This window comes from Microcaecilia unicolor, chromosome 3 (assembly GCF_901765095.1).
Source record: "Microcaecilia unicolor chromosome 3, aMicUni1.1, whole genome shotgun sequence".
NCBI classification, from domain to species: domain Eukaryota; kingdom Metazoa; phylum Chordata; class Amphibia; order Gymnophiona; family Siphonopidae; genus Microcaecilia; species Microcaecilia unicolor.
The window spans coordinates 368,283,439-368,304,233 of NC_044033.1; the positions used below are offsets into that span (position 1 = coordinate 368,283,439).

The 20,795-nt window shown below is 41.5% G+C and overlaps 1 protein-coding gene across 1 annotated transcript in view; it reads left to right on the forward strand.

The window, feature by feature from the left end:
* Positions 1 to 20,110, forward strand: part of SMPDL3A (sphingomyelin phosphodiesterase acid like 3A) — a 62,045-nt gene extending 41,935 nt beyond the window's left edge. The window contains exons 6-8 of the mRNA XM_030198569.1: positions 6,177 to 6,357; positions 7,226 to 7,350; positions 19,514 to 20,110. Coding sequence (XP_030054429.1) covers positions 6,177 to 6,357; positions 7,226 to 7,350; positions 19,514 to 19,819 — 612 coding nt within the window. The 3' untranslated portion in view covers positions 19,820 to 20,110. The remainder of the gene's footprint in view (positions 1 to 6,176; positions 6,358 to 7,225; positions 7,351 to 19,513) is intronic.
* Positions 20,111 to 20,795: the final 685 nt, after the last annotated feature.

Consider the following 20,795-nt stretch of genomic DNA (forward strand, 5'->3'; position numbering starts at 1 on the left):
CTCTTCCTCTCTTACAATGATGTCTCTCTATCGCTATCCCTCCCCCCACCATCCAGCAATGGTCCTCCCTCTCTACTATCACCCCTCTGCCTCTCTTTCCCCAACATTCAGCATTGCCCATCTCTCTCATCCCCACTATCCAACTTTGCCCCTCTTTCTTCTGTTTCCCCCCCACCACCATCATCCTCTTTCTTTACTCCAATTTCTCATCTGCAACATAGAGCCCTTATCTCTCTTTTTCCTCCACTTGCTCACGGGCACCTTCACCTAACTGCAGCAAGAAAAACAAAATATCTTAAAAAGAAAACCAAAATCGAGCTTCACCTCCACACTGCTTCCCTCACGATTCAGTAGTTCAATAAACAGAAACCATGCCCAGGGTCATAAAGCTCTGTATGTCGCTGTCAGCTCTGCTGGTCTGCCCCCTATTATGTAACTTCCTATTCGGGTGGATTGGCAGAGCTGACAGTGGCATACAGAGCTTTATGACCCCGTGCATTGTTTCTGTTTATTGAGCCACTGAATCGGGAAGGCGGCAGGTTGGGCAGACAGGCAGTACAGAGGTGTTAAGCTCGATTTTGTTTTTCTTGCTGTCTCCACAGGTTGAGAAGCAGCAGCCCAGCAGCTGGGAGAAGGGAAGGTCATGGCTGGGCTGGGGAAGGGAGGCTTAGCCTCCCCAAGCCTCTTATATGGAATACCTATGATTGGGGGTCCTCTAATGGAGTGTTGCACTTGCCGTGCCATCTATGTCGGGTCCCAAAATATTAGAGGTGCTCAATCACCAACAGTACCCACAGAGATGGCACTTATGGTGGGAGGGTGGTACGAGCAAAAAGAAAGAATTTAAAAAATGTTAATGTTTATCATAGCAACATTTGTTTTCATCTTGGTTAAAATAATATGATTCACATGTGGAAAAGCATTCTAGAAAGACATCCAACTCAGAATAAGGATGTCCAGGTTGGTACTTCACTACTGGTGCTGGTATTGTAAGAAAACTCTTTTATTTGGCAAAGTACAGACAGGTCTTTTTAATTGTTGGTGCTTGGTCAATAAAAGAGCTTTTTAATTAATTAATTAATTTATTATTTATTACATTTGTACCCCGCACTTTCCCACTCAAAGCAGGTTCAATGCGGCTTACGTAGTAATTGGGATTACAAAGTATTGGTGGAGAGAAATAAGTTGAGTATTATCGGAGTAATAAAAGAAATAAGAATGAAGAAATGCAGGGATGAGGGGAGTAGGAGAAGTATAAGCAAGGGTAAGTGAGCAATTGGAGGGTAGATGAGGCGGAGGGGAATGGGCAAGAGTGAAGGGAGTAGGAGAGGTGTGAGTAAGGGTAGGTGAGCATTGGGGGAGGGGTTGATGAGGCAAAAGGGGATAGAACAGGGGATAAGCAGGGGAAAATGAGGGGGGAGATGTAGTCTAGGTCGTTGCCATTGTCTCCTGGATATGTGATGGAATAGATGGGTTTGTGGGAATTAATCTGGATCGTTTGGTAGGCTTGCCTGAACAGATGGGTTTTTAGTGATTTTCCGAAAGGGCAGATGGTCACTGAGTGATCAGATTGGTCTGGGGAGGGCATTCCAGAGTTGGCTGCCTAAGAAGGAGAAGTTGGATCCATAATAGGTTTTGTAGTTGAGTCCTTTGCAATTGGGGTAGTGTAGCTTGAGGTAAGTTTGTGAGGTTGTAGACACGTTCCTGATGGGGAGGTCGATCAGGTCAAGCATATAGCCTGGAGATTCACTGTGGATAATCTTGTGGATTAGTGTGTGTGCTTTGAAATTGATTTGTTCTTTGATAGGGAGTCAATGAAGTTTTTTTTTCGAAGAGGTGTTGCACTTTCAAATCATGGTTTGCCAAAAATGAGTCTAGCTGCTGTATTTTGGGCAGTCTGAAGTTTTTTCAGGATGTGGTTCTTGCAGCCTAAGAAAGTACTGTTGCAGTAGTCGGCGTGGGTAAGTACTGTGGATTGCACCAACTTCCGGAATGTTTTCAGGGGGAGATATGGTTTTACGTGTTCCAGTATCCACATCATGTTGAACATTTTCTTTGTAGTGGATTTTGCGTGATCTTCGAGTGAGAGATGGTTATCTAATGTTACTCCGAGGATTTTTAAGTTGTCAGATATGGGGATTGTGGTATCGGAGATGTTAAGGTTGGTAGGGAGGGGCGCGGAGTGCTGGGAAGAGAGGATTAGGCATTGCGTTTTTTCTTTGTTCATTTTCATCATAAAGGCGTTGGCCCAAGCGGTTAAGATGTGCATGCCCAAGGATATTTTGTCGGAAATTTCAGTTAGATTAGATTTGAAGGGAATAAATATGGTGACATCGTCGGCATATATGAAAGGGTTGAGACCATGTCTGAATAGAGCTTTTGCTATTGGGATCATCATAAGATTGAAAAGGATTGGGGATAGAGGGGAACCTTGAGGTACACCGCAGTTTGGTGACCAGGGAGATGAGATAGTTGAGGTTTATTTCACTTGGTAAGATCTTGAGTTCATGAAGCCTTTTATCCAGTTAATGATGTTTCCGCCGATTCCAAGTTTATCCAGTAGTTTGGTTAGGATATTCTGATTTACCATATCGAATGCACTGGATAAATCGAATTGTAAGAGGAGGATGTTCTTTCCAAGTGAAATTTCCTGTTTGAATTTGGATATTAGGGTGAGTAGGACAGTTTCTGTACTGTGGGCTGAACAGAAACCCAATTGCGATTCATGTAGAATGGAGAATTTTTGTATAAAGTTGTTTAGTTGGGAGGTCACCCTGTTTTCCAATAATTTAATTAGCAAAAGGGATGGATGCGACTGGATGATAGTTGGTGACATAACTTGCTGGTTTCTTGGAGTTTTTAGGTATTGGTGTAAGTAGTATATTGCCATGTTCTGTAGGGAATGAACCTTGTTGTAGCAGGAAGTTTAGGTGGGAGGTAAGATGTGTGATGAAGCGTTCTGGGGCGTCTTTCATTAGGTAGTTTGGACATGGGTTGAGATGGCAGTGAGATTTGGAGAGCTTGGTGATTGCCGTAGAAACTTTTTTAGTGGTGAGGAGGGTGAAATTTGTCCATGAGCGGTCATCTGGGATTTCATCTATGTATGGGTCCAATTCGTCAAGAAAGGTATCGATATTTGCACAATCTTGGGGTATCGTGCTGCAAATATGGGTAATTTTATCATTGAAGTATTTGGCTAGTTGGTTTGCAGATGGGTAATTTGATGGTGATGATGTGATTGGGTTGATGTTGAGTAGATTTTTTTTATGAGTTGGTATTGTTTTTTCATGTCTGTGTCGCTGGTTATAATTGTTTGTGTGTATATATATATACTTATATATATAATATATACTTTTGCTGGAAAGTCATTGGACTACTTCTACTTTGGCCCCAGAAGTTTTTACGTTGGGGTTTCTACCTTCCTTTTTTGGTTAGCAGCTGGTATTTTAGAACAGGATTTGCTGATGTACAGCCTGTCTTAAAATGCATGAGAAATGAACGTCCATGTTCTGGTGACATCCAGCATGAACATCCATTTTACAAACTAAAACATTCGGACTATGAACAGGGCAAAACAAGGACCATGAACAGCATAGGAGTAGTAGCCTAATGGTTATAACAGCAAGTTGGGTTAAACACTAGGGGACACAAGTTCAAATCCTACTTCTGCTTATTGTCATTTGTTATTAAAATTTTGAGCCCATCAGGGATAGAAAACTACCTGTACACTGCTTCAGTAGCCTTCAGGCTTGCAGGTGGTATAAAGGAAACACGCAAACAGTGGTGTGCTGGTAAAATTTTAACAACGGGCTCTCTCTCTTGGTAGAGCCAGCCTTGCAATTGTGGGGTGGACTGGAGGGGACAATGCATTATTCTTCACCCCCCCCCCCCCATATGGGCGCGCTTGGCATACCTTTTACTGGCAGAGATGCCGAGCCCCGATAGCCAAATAATGGACTGCCGGTGCTTGTTTCCAGCTCTGAGCAGCATGCCGGGATTTCTCCCACACACATACATGTACAAGAAGTCTAAACAGGTTGCTCAGAGCCAGAAACAAGCAGGGAGAAGTGGTGGCAGTCCATTTATTTGGCTGGCGGGGCTTGGCATCCTGCCAACAAAATAAAAGGGAGTTCAGGAAGGGGGCCTGAGCTCAAATTTTGGGAGGCAGTTGTTAAAGTAGCCATGGAGAAGGGGGGGGGGGAGGGCTTCTTTAAATGACCGGCTCCCAAAATTCTTAAAAACTTAACAAACAGCTCTCGCGAGCTGGCTCCAGCACACCACTGCCTGCAAACAAGTGCTTTATATTCAGGTACAGTAGGTAGTTTTTTTGTTTCTGTAGGGGTCACAATTTAAAAAAAAATCATAAAGAGCTGTAATGAAGTATTTGAACTGGAGTCCCCTAGTTCTCAGCTCTCTGCTCTAACCATTAGTTTATTCTTGCACTGTATATGAAGGTCTATTAAGAAGTTGGGGTGGGGGGAGGACAGCAACCAACCACTGGGGGATTAAGGAAGGTGACTTCCCTTAATCCCTCCAGTGGAGATCTGCTCAATCGGAACACTTTTCAGTGACCTAGATGTGTCTGGTGCCGGGTTTAGGTACCGATGTCCTTTTTTGTGGACATAAATGTCCATTCTCCTTCTGAAATCAGAGTTGGATGTTCATATTTTTGCACCTCCATAGTCCCAACCAAACCATTGAATTTACTTGCCATATAAGCACAGTGCAGTTTTAGAAATCTGTATCCTGGCTTTATAAAATCAGGATTTGGATGTCTATGCAGTATAGATGTATAAATGCCAGTTTTCAGATGTTCAAAACATGAATAGAGCTTCTAAAATAAGCTTTGTAGTGTCACTTTTTGTCTCTCTTTAGAAGGCACGATAATGCAAAGAAATGATTGCAACTCATATTTCTGTAACTTTTGAACCCCTGACCTTTAATTTGACCTTCACATGGCCCAATTAGAAACTGGTTCATGGAGGTGAGGTTTGCTGATTGGGAGCAGCAGCAGTTTCCCACACATCCTTCAGGGTTTCTGCCAGGTACTTGTGACCTAGATTGGCCACTGTTGGAAAAAAGATACTGGGCTAGATGGATCATTGATCTGACCTAGTATGGCTATTATGGTCTTAGGGTGCTAGAATTCAGTTGTTCTTTCATGATCATTTCTGAACTGATATAAAGATTCAGAGTTAGGCAATAAATAACTTCGGTTGAATGAACTGTGCAAATAATAAACTAGTGGAGGAGATTGTGGGTGGGGATGAAAGAAGTGTATGTGCATCTTGCTGCTTCATTGTGCTGTGTTGCCCTTCCTTCTCGGAGCCTGCCCTAATTGTGGCATTGACCCACTAGCCTTCATTTGTAAGGATTTTGCTTATTAATTATTCCCTCCACTTGTCTCAGCTATTGCTCCAAAAGTCGTCTGGATGCTAGATCAAACTAGTAGAACTGCTAGACAGTAGATGACAGATTTTGTCAATAGCTAGGACACCCTCTGTCCAGAAGTCTGTAAACACTTCCGTGCTCTGGCTTCAGCCTGAGGAGAAGGACCTTGGCCCAGGAATCGATGCCAGGTCCCAGGGCCGTGCTAACCCGGTAAGCGGGGTAAGCACGGCAGGGGGGCGCCTCATCTTCAAGGGTGCCGCCACCGCCGCTGCCGGCCGAGTCAGTGTTGTGTGTAATAAAATTAAAAAATACAAACCTCGCTCGCGTTGGCGCCTATATGCGCATGCGCTTCTGGCTCTGGCTGCTGCCTTCCCGTGCGCTGTGCTCGTTCGTCTGTTTAGGCTTAGCACCGCCCCAGCCTGACGCACGGCGTGACATCATCATGCCTGGAGCCTCGCAGGCAGTCCGACTCCGAAGGAAGGACGGGTGTTGGCGACGACGACGCGTTGGAACTTGGAGTAGTGCTGTGACTGTGAGAGGGGAGAGGAGAGCCGGCGCCGCTGCTTGGATCATTAGATGATCAGCTGCTGCTGCTGTCCGCTCCCGCAGCGCTCCGCAAGTCCGCATTAATTTTGTTTTTTGAGAGGGAGTCTGCAGGGGGGCACCAGAGACCCTTGGCACGGCCCTGCCAGGTCCTATATTAGTGCTTCTTTTGGAGCATGGGATGTGAAATTCATTATGCATGACACTAAAGATGATGTTATGATGCTTGTTTGACCCTCTAGGTGTATATAATAGCACATGTGCCAATTGGATATTTGCCATATGCAAGGAACACGACTGCCATGAGGAAATTCTACAATGAAAGATTGGTGATGCTCTTCCGCAAGTACAGTAGCATTATTGCTGGACAGTTTTATGGACACACTCACCGAGATAGCCTCATGGTTCTCCTGGATGAAAAAGGTAACCATGTCTGCTGTGCATTTTGTAGATAAACTATGCCATCTCTTGAAAACTGTTGACTTTCTACAGGAATCCTGTAGTCGGAATGTGTGCAGAAAAGTCTTCTACTGAAATTTAGTGGATGGTAACAAGGCAGGGTTTTCTTAAGGACACTTCCTCATTGAGGCTGGAACTGATCTACCTTAAGACTGAGAATAGATTGGTTTGGCCACTCAAGCAGAGAGCAGGAAGTTAAAGCCCTCTGGCAGAACAGAACAGGGAGTACCCAAGTGAGGTTTCTTGAGGATGTATTGACTTGGGGGAATTCCAGGGAAAAGGAGCAGCCCTAGCTCAGATGCTCGAACCCTGTGTGGTAAGAAGCCTCAAGTCTATGTCTCCAGGAATTCCAGGGCTGTTGGAACTGTGAGGCCTTGTCCGGGACAGGCTATTGGAACTGTGATTATGCTTGAGAAAGATTATTATATATTGAAATGTGGAGCCATTTTAGGGACAGGCTACTGAAGACTGTGACTGTGCTTGAAAGACTTTATTAGAAGTACGATGCCTGTGTGAAAACAGGGCTAGCAATAATGTGTTTTGACTTTTACCTGCAACCTGTGTGCCACGTTTTGTGAGGTCCTGCAGCCAGGCACTAATTAATGCTACCACAAGTGAATTATAAATGGTTCTAGTTTTTTGGTCTTTATGCCGCGTGTATGGGGAGGGGGAGGGAGGGAATTACCAAAGTATAGCTAAAAAGTTTTCAGCTAAGTACAAACTCTGCATCCTTTTTCAGAGCTTATGTAATAGAGGAAAGAAAGTCAGATGATTCTTCTTAAACAATGTTTACTCAGACTGTAAAAACATTTCTTTCTAAATTTGTACACAGGAATACCAGTAAATTCTTTGTTTGTGGCTCCTGCAGTAACTCCAATCAAGGGTTTCCCTAGCCTCGATTCTAATAATCCAGGCATCAGGTTATACCAATATGATCCCACTGATTATAGTGTAAAGGTAAGTAAGATAAAAGTGCAAGATAAAGAATTATATCCTGGGATTGGCTGGAACATCCCCTTACTTAGTCCTGTTGGATGTTAAGGTTAAAGGTGAGTTCATATAGGGATTTGAAAAGAATGATGAACTGGGCTTTCTGTAGTATCGGTAGACATGCAGGGGTTGGCATTCAAATCAATTTAATCGTCTGGAAACAACTCCTGACCAGTTAATTTGCTTGTTCAGGGCTAACTGATCATAGCCAGCAGCACTTAACTGGTTAGTGTTGCTGAAAATGCCCAGTTAGCGCCCAACCCAAAAACGGGTTATTTTGGGAGTGTTCTGGGGTGGAGTCAGCACTTCGCTGGTTAAGTGTCGATATTCAGCACTTAACTAACCAAGGTAACTGCATAAGAATTTCCTAGAATTCCTTAATGTTTGGCAATTCTCGCTTTTCAGTGCAATGTCCTGTCATGTTAAAGATCATCAATCAGATATATTTGCAACAAAATGTACAGACCCAACTACTTTTTTCATCTCAGATTTTCATTGAACCCCACAGTATCCTCTTTTTACAATTGTACTGGAAGGAGATTAATTGTCATTCCAAATCCCCAAATTTGTTACATTCCTTTAAAACTAGAGGTAAACTTGACCTTTTAAAATTCTGGTCCAATGAGTCATTCAGTACATTACTTGCCTCAAACCCTTCCCTGAATTTCATTCAGCAACTGAATGATACTTTTAAAGGAATCCTTGATGTTATTGCACCTGTGACTGTCAAATCTCGTCCGAAAAGATTGTTTCCTTTGTTCAATGATGATCTTTTACAAATGAAAAGTAAATGCAGGAGACAGGAGAGAATTTGGGCTAAGGATAAATTCACTGAACAATGGATCGCTTGGAAAAAACTTTTGAAAATCTACAAAGGTAGATCTCCAAAGAGAAAACCTCCTACTATTTCAAATTCATTAGTGATACAGTAGTCAACCCGAGGAAACTTTACTGATTAGTTAATAGTTTATTGGACACTCAACTAATAAGCAATTCAACCAATCCCACACCTACTTCCGACCACTTGGCTACTTATTTAAAACAGAAAATACCTAAAATCATTCTAGAACTTAACAATACCCCTTCATCTATAGACTATTTCCTCTATTTACATGATCCTTTTCTGCCTCATTCTCAAGCAGATAGAATCTGGTCTGTTTTTCATCCAATCACTACTGATCAGGTCAATCACGGGTTATGCAAATACGCAAATTCACATTGTCTGCTTGATACGTGCCCTACTTATCTCAAGTCAGCTCCTGACTTATTCTTACATCATTTGCACTCAAATCTTACTTTGATACAGATGTACATAAGTACATATGTATTGCCATACTGGGACAGACCAAAGGTCCATCAAGCCCAGCATCCTGTTTCCAACAGTGGCCAATCCAGGTCATAAATACCTGGCAAGATCCCAAAAAAGTACAAAACATTGTATGCTGCTTATCCCAGAAATAGTGGATTTTCTCCAAGTCCAATTTAATAATGGTCTATGGACTTTTCCTTTAGGAAGCTGTCCAAACATTTTTAAAACTTTTCTAAACTAACCACCTTTACCACATTTTCTGGCAATGAATTCCAGAGTTTAATTACACGTTGAGTGAAGAAAAATTTTCTCCAATTCATTTTAAATTTACTACTTTGTAGCTTCATCGCATGCCCCCTTGTCCTGGTATTTTTGGAAAGCATAAACAGACGCTTCACGTCTACCCATTCCACTCCACTCATTATTATCCACTCTACCATATCTCCTTCAGCTGTCTTTTCTCCAAGTTGAAGAGCCCCAGCCGCTTTAGCCTTTCCTCATAGGGAAGTCGTCCCATCCCCATTATGATTTCCGTTGCTCTTCTCTGCACCTTTTCTAATTCCATTATATATTTTTTGAGATGCAGCGACAAGAATTGAACACCATGGAGCAATGCAAAGGCATTATAATGTCATTATTTTTGTCTTCCATTCCTTTCTTAATAATACCTAACATTCTATTTGCTTTCTTAGCCACTGCAGTACAATGAGCAGAAGGTTTCAAGTATCATCGATGACACCTAGATCCCTTTCTTGGTTGGTGACTCCTACCATGGAACCTTGTATGACGTAGCTATAATTTGGGTTCCTATTTCCCACATGCATCACTTTGCACTTGCTCACATTAAACATCATCTGCCATTTAGACGCCCAGTCTCCCAGTCTTGTAAGATCCTCTTGCAATTTTTCACAATCCTCTCGCAATTTAACGACTTTTATTAACTTTGTTTTGTCAGCAAATTTAATTACCTCACTAGTTACTCCCATCTCTAGGTCATTTATAAATATGTTAAAAAGCAGCGGTCCCAGCACAGACCCCTGGGGAACCCCACTAACTACCCTTCTCCATTGAGAATATTGACCATTTAACCCTAGCCTCTGTTTTCTATCTTTTAACCAGTTTTTAATCCACAATATGACACTTACTCCTATCCCATGACTCTCCAATTTCCTCTGGAGTCTTTCGAGAGGTACTTTGTCAAAAGCCTTCTGAAAATCCAGATGCACAATATCAACCAGTTCAACTTTATCCACATGTTTATTCACCCCTTCAAATAAATGTAATAGATTGGTGAGGCAAGATTTCCCTTCACTAAATCCATGTTGACTTTGTCTCATTAATCCATGCTTTTGAATATGCTCTGTAATTTTGTTCTTTATTAGTCTCTACCATTTTGCCCGGCACCAACGTCGGACTCACCGGTCTATAATTTCCCGGATCTCCTCTGGAACCTTTTTAAAAAATCAACGTTACATTGGCCACCCTCCAATCATCCGGTACCATGCTCGATTTTAAGGATAAATTACATATTACTAACAATAGTTCCGCAAGTTCATTTTTCAGTTGTATCAGTACTCTGGGATGAATACCATCCGGTCCAGGAGATTTGTTACTCTTATTTGTAGAACTGTCCCATTACATCCTCCAGGTTTATAGAGATTTCATTAAGTTTCTCAGACTCGTCAGCTTTGAATACCATTTCTGGTACCGGTATCTCTCCCAAATCTTCCTCGGTGAAGACCAAAGCAAAGAATTCATTCAATCTCTCCGCTATGGCTCTGTCTTCCCTGATTGCCCCTTTTACCCCTCAGTCATCTAGCAGTCCAACCAATTTTTTTGCTGGCTTCCTGCTTTTAATATACCTAAAACAATTTTTACTATCAGGCTTATTTGCGAAAGAGAAGGGCGCCCATCTTTTGACACACATCGGAAGATGGGCATCCTTCTCCCAGGGTCACCCAAATCAGCATAATCGAAAGCCGATTTTGGGCGTCCTCAACTGCTTTCTGTCGCGGGGACAACCAAAGTTCACAGGGGCATATCAGAAATGTAGCAAAGGCAGGGCTGGGGTATGCCTAACACATGGAGGTCCTCGACCGATAATGGAAAAAAGAAGGGCATCCCTGATGAACACTTGGGTGACTTTACTTGGTCCATTTTTTCTTACGACCAAGCCTCAAAAAGATGCCCGAACTGACCAGATGACCACCGGAGGGAATCGAGGATGACTTCCCCTTACTCCCCCAGTGGTCACTAACCCCCTCCCACCCTAAAAATTTTTTTTTTAATATTTTTACAGCCTCTATGCCAGCCTCAAATATCATACCCAGCTCCATGACAGCAGTATGCAGGTCCCAGGAGCAGTTTTAGGGGGTACTGCAGTGCACTTCAGGCAGGCGGACCCAGGCCCATCCCCCCCTACCTGTTACACTTGTGGTGGTAAATGTGAGCCCTCCAAAACCCACCAGAAACCCACTGTACCCACATGTAGGTGCCCCCCTTCACCTGTAAGAGCTATGGTAGTGGTGTACAGTTGTGGGGAGTGGGTTTTGGGTGGGGTTTTGGAGGCACAGCACACAAGGTAAGGGAGCTATGCACCTGAGAGCTTTTTCTGAAGTCCACTGCAGTGCGCCCTAGGGTGTCCGGTTGGTGTCCTGGCATGTAAGGGGGACAAGTGCACTATGAATGCTGGCTCCTCCCATGACCAAATGGCTTGGATTTGGTCATTTCTGAGATGGGTGTCCTTAGTTTCCTTTGTCGCCGAAAATCGGGGATGACCATCTCTAAGGTCGATCTAAATGTTGAGATTTTGACGTCCCCGACCGTATTATCGAAACGAAAGTTGGACGCCTATCTTGTTTCAATAATACGGGTTTCCTCGCCCCTTCGCGGGGAAAGTCCTGTGAGGACGTCCTCAGGAAAACTTGGGTGCCCCGTTCGATTATGCCCCTCCACGTGTTTGCCTCCAACGCAATCTTTTTTTCAAAGTCCCTCTTTGCTTTCCTTATGAGTGCTTTACATTTGACTTGGCATTCCTTATGCTGTTTCTTATTCTTTTCAGTCGGTTCCTTCTTCCATTTTCTGAAGGATTTTCTTTCAGCTCTAATATCTAATATTTTTCACCCTTGAAGCTGCTCCTGTAAGTTTTTTTTTCACCGTTCTTCTCATTTTATCATAGTCTCCTTTTTTAAACACTAATGTTTTGGATTTCCTGTGTATACTTACTTCAAAGCTAATATCAAAACTCATCATATTATGATCACTGTTACCAAGCGGCCCCAGCATCATTACCTCCCGCACCAGATCATGCGCTCCACTAAGGACTAGGTCTAAAATTTTTCCTTCTCTCGTCGGCTCCTGTACCAGCTGCTCCATAAAGCAGTCCTTGATTTCGTCAAGGAATTTTACCTCCTTAGCATGCCCCATTGTTACATTTACCCAATCAATATTGGGGTAATTGAAATCACCCATTATTGTGTTGCCCAGTTTGTTTATGTCCCTAATTTCCTTTAACATTTTTACACCCTCTGACAATGGTAATAATATTTTGACTCCTATACCTAAAAATACCCAAACTAGCCTAAGTTTAGTTTCCAATTATAGACCAGTAGCCTTCATTCCTCTTCTTGTTAAAGTAATGAAAGGACTTGGTCATATGCCAACTTATGGAGTATTTCCAGTTTCATGCCATTTTGCATAGTTTACATTCTAATTTTAGGCCCTCTTACAGTACAGAAACTGTGCTTATTACCCTCTTAGCTAAATTTAGGAGAGAATTAATTTTGGTAATAAAATATTGATACTTCAATTTGATCTTTCCAGTGCCTTTGATACTGTTGATCATAATATTCTTGACTATTACTGAATCTGTGGAGTTGTCCTGAAATGATTTTCTGGCTTCATAAGATCTAGGTCATATCAAGTCAAACAATCGGTGTACTTTCTTCCACTTAGTCTCCTGGCTGTGGGGTCCCTCAGGGTTCTCCTCTTTCCCCCATCTTGTTTAACATTATGATGATACCTCTTGGTCATCTTTTAGAAAAATGTGGTCGACATACATAAATGCTGATGTCACCATTTATATCTCATTCTTGAAGGAATTACTTGACATAACTTACATATTAGTCTAATATGGAATCATGGGCTTTTAATTTCAAACTAAAACTTAACATGGATAAAACTAAGTTTCTAATTATAACTACCCGTCACCATCCTATGAATCTTAGTAACTTTACTATTAAGAATAAAACCTATTCCGTTGAGTCATCAATGAAAATCTTGGGATTCACAATAGATGGTTTCCTCACCCTTGAAAACCAAGTCTTTAAGTTGACCTTGAGTGTTTTTCACTCACTTTGGAAGCTGAAGTGATTAAGGTCATTTTTCTCTAAATCTGTCTTTTGTATTTTGGTTCAATCCCTTGTCCTCACCAAATTCGACTATTGCAATTCCATCTATGCTGGACTTAAAGGTGGTCTTCTCAAAAGTAACAAACAGCTCAAAAAACTGCTGCTTGTCTTATATATAGTTCTCCTTGCTTCGCCAAAGCCATTCCTCTTTTACATGAGCTACATTGGTTACCAATAAGAGATTAGAATATCTTTCAAATTATGCGTTTTCATTCAGCAAATCCTGTTTGGTCAAACCCCATCATATATGAAGAATCTTATTGAATTACCCCCTCGTAATGCTGTTTCATCATCTAGAGAATATCATGTCTTACATTTCCCTTTCTGTAAGAATGTGATATATAAAGCAATTCACTCTGCTAATTTCTCCAATGAAGGCACCAAAATTTGGAATTCTCTTCCTAAATCAATCAAGTTTACAGATGATTACCTAATTTTTAGAAGTCTTCTAAAAACACATTTCTTTAGTCTGGCCTTTCTGAATACAATGAACTCTATTTGAATTTTACCCACATCCTTTTCTTTAATCTCGTTTCCCATCTAGTCCTGCCTAATTATACTCTCTCCTATCAACCCTTAATTATTTGTTGGTCTTTGAGATAGTCTAAATTCCTGGTTACTTACTGCACATATATTAATTTGCTTCTTGAAGTTATTGTAATTTGTAAATTGTGTTATATTCTGTACATTATTATGTTTTATTCACGTTATTGTTAGTTTGTAAGCCACATCGAACTTGCGTCTATTTCGGGCTAATGTGGGGTATAAATGTCATGAATGAATGAATAAATAAATAAATAGGACTGACTTTGTCTTATCTTTATGCGGTTCCCCATAGTCGGTTAAGTGTTGAACATTGCTTAGAATAACTTAGCACCATTTTTTTACATCCATTTTTGAGTGCTACTTAAAGAATTTTCCTCTATTTGTCTATCCTATACCTTAGTGCAGGTCATAGTGGTAGCCCCAACTTCCATAATCACTTCTGTCTCCTCCTCCCCTAATTAGATCCTCTGGACAAACGTCAGCAAAATTTACACTTCAAGTCTCAACTCCAAGCTGAAGAATAATATGTTCTACTCACTCCCATATACAGGAGAATATACCATTTCCATAAACACTAATAATAATAAAGGGGAAAAAAGATCTCAAATGTCCAAACAGTGTCAGCAAGTTAGGTATCTTAGCACCTACGTTTATCAGACTCCGTTTTTCTCATCGGTCTTCAAAATAAACCCCTTCTATCATTATATTTTTCATTATTAGTTTCATGTCATTCACTCTATTTTACAATTAACATCGTACAATATAGAGAATGAATGGAAGAAGCACTTATATTGAGCATTTATCTCTCCATTTCACTCTCTCATAAGCTTCATCAGGAGACAGAACACTCAACATCCCCAAATCGGCAAGAAATCATGCCTACAAACTATCAAAACATGTGTTAGTGATAACCATCCATTCAAATAAATCTCACAAGTAGATGACAATAGTGATATCTATCATGGCGTCTTCTGCTTGCATAACACCAACAGTCTCCCTAAACTGGAAGAAGAGCTCCGTTCTTTAAATAACTTTATCCTCCGTACATGGGGGCCTGATGGGAATGCCTGTCAATCAAAATATACCTTAAAAATATTTGAATAAATATCTATTTCAATAAAAATTATGTCCATTCAATATGGGAATTCAAACCCTTTGGTTCCAGAGTATGTATCCAATGCTGTTCCCATCTTGTCAAAATATGATCCCTATCACCACCTCAAATGTTAGCCACTGACTTCTTTATATCTTCCTCATACCTTTCTTATGGCCACCGGTCTCCCCTCACCCCTCTAGTTACTGGCTTTTTCTTCCAAAGATCTCTTGCCCTCTCCTGCCCTCACATACCTGTTAGCTCCATCTATGCACCAGAAAAAATGGGTAGAAACAATTCAAAAGATAGATGAGAAAGGTAAGTAAACTACATAATGTCTAATTCCCATCTAACATGAAAAACAATTATAATGACTTTTCATTCAATCTCTTGAAATTTTATTTCCCCCTACATATGTAAATATATGTATAGGGACGTTGCTCATATGTTTTCAAAGGACAATCACAGACTCGGAAATCTTCAAAATTGTCCAGGCGTATAATTACAGTACGTCTCTAATGAATTTAAAGTGATGCTTCCAAGTGCCCTTTGTAACATTCTCTTGTGCAAATCATTTTTTGTGCAAAACATCTTATGATGAGCTTTCACTTAACTTAAAAACTGAAAACGGGTCCCGACATGGTCCATGTTTCGCCAGAGCTGTTTCAAGACACCTGCCAATAAGACATTTAATTCTGACAATGGAAAGCGTCCCTGAAAACAGAAATCAAACTCACAAGTCTTATAAACTCAACATAGAGATAAATGCTATTTTTAAAAAGGATAACTATACAACTGGCTATATGGGATGACCTCACCTTGGCCCCCTTTTACTAAAGCGGGCTCACATTTTTAGCACGTGCTAAACGTTAGAGACGCCCATAGGAATGCATTGGCATCTCTAACATATAGCGTGCCCACAATTTTAGCACGCGCTGAAATCGTGAGTTCGCCTTAGTAAAAGGGGGCCCTAGTTCCTTGAACTTTCAACTGAAATGCAGGCGCTCGGGGAAAAACCGGAAGAGTGGCTGCTCCATTTAAACTTGGAGACGTCATTACCCCGGAAGTAAATACGGCAAACTAAATGTTGCTTAACATGTTTATAAAAATATAAAGCTTATAAATGAGCCCACCATTCCACCTCCCTATTTAAATCCTCTGGTTCAACTGTATTCCAGGAATAAATCCAGAAATGTTCTCGTCTCCATAGTTGTTTAGCCAAATTTCCTCCCTGCCCCCCCTCCCATGTAACTATCTAATACTACAAATTTCAGATCAGCTTCTGTATGATGAAAATCCCCCCAATGTTGTACTAAGGATGCCTGTACTATACCATTGCAAATTTTGCTAAGGTGTTCAAGTGGGATGCATACAACTTATTCCAATTTTGTATTTTGCTACACACAAAACTACTGTGAGGTATATTTTCAAAGCACTTAACCTTCCAAAGTTCCATAGAACAACGTAATGTGCCTATTTAACATGCTGATTATATCACTTCACAATCTATTGCTCACAAAACTTATGCCCACCTAGGTCCACTTGTGGTTATGCCACGGATCTAGCAGCCAGAAAAGCAATTGTTGTGAAACCAGAGGCACTGGCATTACATGTCCTCACCTAGTGGAAGGCTGCAACTCACCCTGTAAATCCTGGCACAGGTGACAAATGGTCTCCATATTGAAGCTATTTCTCCACAGGTAGTGCCTTTCCGACACATCCATGAGGTGGATCTTGCACCTGTATATACAGTCATCTGGAAGGGTTACCACGTCCTCCTAAATCACAAGACAAAGCCCATGCAAACCATAGAGTGCACTCATTCTAGGTACACCATGCACCAGAACCAGCACCAGTGCTAGAGTCACACCCACTCCCACTGACACACAAAGCTGGAGCAGGTAGACAGAACAGACACGTACAATAGACAGACACAGAGACAAAGAACAAGCAGGCAGACAAATAAGGAACTCAGACTGAGATGGACACTAACCAGAGTCAAGAAAAAAATACATAAGGAAGGAGCAAGGTGAGAAGACATAAAAGTACACAGGCTGAGGTGCAGTGACCATGAACACGCAAAAAATTCTCATCAGAAACCACTAATTCCATCACAAACCATTCAATCACAAGGACCCAATAGAGGAACAGAGGACTAGGCTAATGATTAGAGTGGTGGGCTGTGAACCAGGGTAACCAGGATTGAAATCCTACCTTGGTTCCTTGTGATCATTGGCAAGTCACTTAATCTTCCATTGCCTCAGGTATAAAGAGATTGTAAGCCCTCTGGGTACCTGAATATAACTCTGCTTGAGCTACAACGGGAACAGATGTGAACTACATCCCAAATCTTTTCTCTTCCCTCATGTAGCCAGTGTAAACATGTGCATGATTGTGTGATGACAAAATTCCTAATATGTGATGCATTGTCAGCATTCCCCTTTTCCCTGCAAACAGCTACACTCAAACTCTCTTGTATATACACGTTTGTTTCCTTTTTAAAATTGATTCATATGTGTAACTCCAAAAATTCTGCGCCTACACTCTGAATAAGTCTTTTAATATAATCCCCTTATCCCATTTATGTATTACTTTGGCAACACATCAAAAATGGTGAAATCCATAAAGTCTTTTGACTGTCTCAGAAGAGCCTGGACTAACACAGAAGTTTAAGGATGGCAGGGCTGCCCTCTACAGGAAAAGAGAAGTAAATGGAGCAAAAAAAAATCTGCACTGACCCTATGACAGGTGCAGAGTTCTCATTAAAAAATAATCACCTATACATTAAATTAGAACAGTAACAAAAAGACAGAACGTGCACCCAGGGTCCACAGAGGTGAACTAAATGTTTCCTATATCCTCAGCCTTGGTTTTGGATAGACACTCTCAGTATTTTGTAAGTTGAAGAATTCAAGCAGATACATTTATCTTTTACCCCCTCCATTCCTAAGAGTGCCTCTGTCATGGGATGAGCGTGAAGCTGGTTTCATAACACAGGATAACAGCCAGAGCTAGCCCAAGTGTATCTAACACCTTAGGCCAGAGGTGGGCAACCATGATCCTCAAAGGGCCACAACCCATTTGGGTTTTATTTATTTATTTGTAGCATTTGTATCCCACATTTTCCCACCAATTTGCAGGCTCAATGTGGCTTACATTTGCCGTAATGGCGATTGCCATTTCCAGTTAACAGAATTACAAATGGTAATACATTAGGATGCATACATACATTGTAAAGAAGAATACATTATGGTATTGCATATAGGTTCCTGAGTGATAGATTGGATTGTAACATACATTAGGTCATCAACTATAAGGAAATCATTTTTGACATGAGGATTAAAGTGGTAGTGCTTATTCATTAATAGCAATGTGGTTGGTCAGACAATAATAAGAGTTCGGTTTTGTCTAGTTCATGGTCAGTCTTAGTATTTAGGATGGATGTTTATGGTATGCCTTCTTGAACAGGTAAGTTTTCAGTAGCCTTCGGAAGGTAGTTAGGTCTTGCATTGTTTTTATGTCCTTCGGTAGTGCGTTCCATAGTTGCGTGCAAATGTAGGAGAAACTGGTTGCGTATGTGGATTTGTATTTTAGTCCTTTACAGTTGGGGTAGTGGAGATTGAGGAATGTGCATGCTGATCTTTTTGCGTTCCTAGTAGGCAGGTCTATAAGGTCTGACATATAGGTGAATTGCCACAGTGAATATGCACAAGATCTATTTGCAGTATGTGCGGATCAATCTCGTGCACATTCACTGTGGAAATCTTGAAAACTCAACTGGCTTGTGGTCCTTGAGGACTGTGGTTGCCCAACAGTGCCGTGGGCAAACCTTCAGCCATGCGGTCTCCCCCTTCCATCATAGTCCAGCATCTCTCCTTCCATCCCTCCCCTGCTGTTTCCAGCATATCTCCTTCCTTAGCCCCTCAGTAGTTAAGCCTCTCTTCTTCCCTTCCCCGACTGTATTCAGCATCTTTCCTTCCATTCCCCCCTCGCTGTATCCAGCATTCTTTCACCCTGCTGCCAACCTCTATCCTCCAAAATGTGGCACAGGGCCTTGGTGCACCTGCATGCACTCCAGGCCTGCATTATCCTGCCCCAAATTTCTTCCCCCAAATATCCCTATCTGCTCCATACTTCACCCTCTGAAAGGGTAAGGGTAATGAGATTTGATATACCATCTTTCTGTGGTACAATCAAACTTGCTGCCCTGTAAGTGCCGCCCCCCCCCCCCCCACATCTCCACTAGCTCCCCAGAGAATGGGGTGGAATGGGTAAATAGGAAATAGTTATTTGTTCTTTCCCATAGTAAGAGACACTCCATAAAGGTAATAGGTGGCAGAACAAATCAGAGAAAAATTTTTTTTTTTTTTTTTGCTTAATGCAGAATTTGTTACCAAAGGATCTGTTGAGGTCAGTTAGCATGCTTGCATTTAAAACGGGGTTATACAAGTTCCTGGAGAAAAGTTCCGTAAATCATAATTAGTTATGCAGGCTTGTGGAAGTCACTGATTCTCTCTGAGTATGAGCAAAAATAAATGGATCTATTCTTTGGGATCCTGCCAGGCACTTGTGGCCTGGATTGGCCTCTGTCAGAGACAGGATGCTGGGCTGGATGGACCTTTGGTCTGACCCAGTGTGACAGTTCTTATTTCAAAATTTATGTTGTATACTGAACATTGTCAAACAGCTCAGGGTTTCTCTCTTGTGAATGGGCAAGCACTCAAACTTCAATAATAATAAAGCTTCCTCAACACCATTTTTGTATTGTTTCAGGACCTGAGGCAGTATTTCCTGAACCTTACAGAGGCCAATATAGAAAAGAAACCAATCTGGAAGCTGGAATACATCATGACCAACACTTACAGCATTCAAAACCTGCAGCCAGAGAGTTTGTATGGCCTTGTCAAGCAATTCAGAGAGCAGCACAGTAAACAGTTTCAAAACTATTACAAACACTTCCTTGTGAGTTATGACTCCAGCTATGTCTGTGAAGGACACTGCAAGACTACCCATGTGTGTGCAATTCAGTATTTAGATGAAGCTTCTTATACAGATTGTATTACAGGCGGGGTGCTATGAGCCTGAAATAGAGGTGGATAGAAAAGAGCTTTTACATTGTAGCACTTTCTATTTTTCTTTTGCTTCTCTATAACACGGCTGTTTTCCTTCCTGTCTTTATTTGTCTTCCATGAATGAGAAAAAATGAGCAGATGCAGAATTGAGCAATAAACAGAGTCAGCGTGGCCTGAGACTGTAGTCTGTCTTCTGTGCGAGGGTTTGAGGGGGGAAATAGAGCAGGCTACCCTTATTCATTTGAGAACTTGAGCATGCATGTTTGACTTGCAAAAAAAAAAAATGGAAAAAGTTAACTGAATAACTTTTATCCTGATGTTCAATCATGTTAGTTCAGGTGGAAATGCAGCAGAATATTCAGGGAAATCTAAATGGGTGAAACCTGCCCATTCAGATTTATCCCTGCTGCTTGTGCAAATGTTCATGTCACACTCAAGATGGTGCTCTCTGGCTAAATTTTGCAGCCCACTCCTCTCGTACTATTTATGGCTAAGTAACAGTTTTTTGCCTAGACAAATAGCAGGTATTTTTTTACGTAAAAGATTAATGCAAATAAATGCTGATTGTTTTTTCTTATGTAAATCTAAATGTTAGCCTGGAAGGGGGGCGGTTTACAAAGCTGTTGACCTGGGTAAAATAGCTTGGCTGGAGATTGGCCTCTTTTGCCTGGCTACAAGTAAGTGCCAGCTTTCAAGTGGAGTTAGGTTGGGGGTAATGTGGATAGTTTCCCTTTGAAAATGTGCTGCTATGTACAAGGTCTAAAAGGTGATTAGGTGCAATGTGACAATGCCAGGGCCATGCCTAGGGTCTCTGGCGCCCCCCTGCAGACTATCAGTTGGCGCCCCCCCCCCCGTGAAAATGATCACGCCCCCCCCCCCCGGTGAAAATGATCGCTCACCACTTGCCACACTGACAGGAATTGTCAGCAATATTCTTAGAAACAAATTGCTATACATTGCAAAATAAGATAGCAGATGTAAAT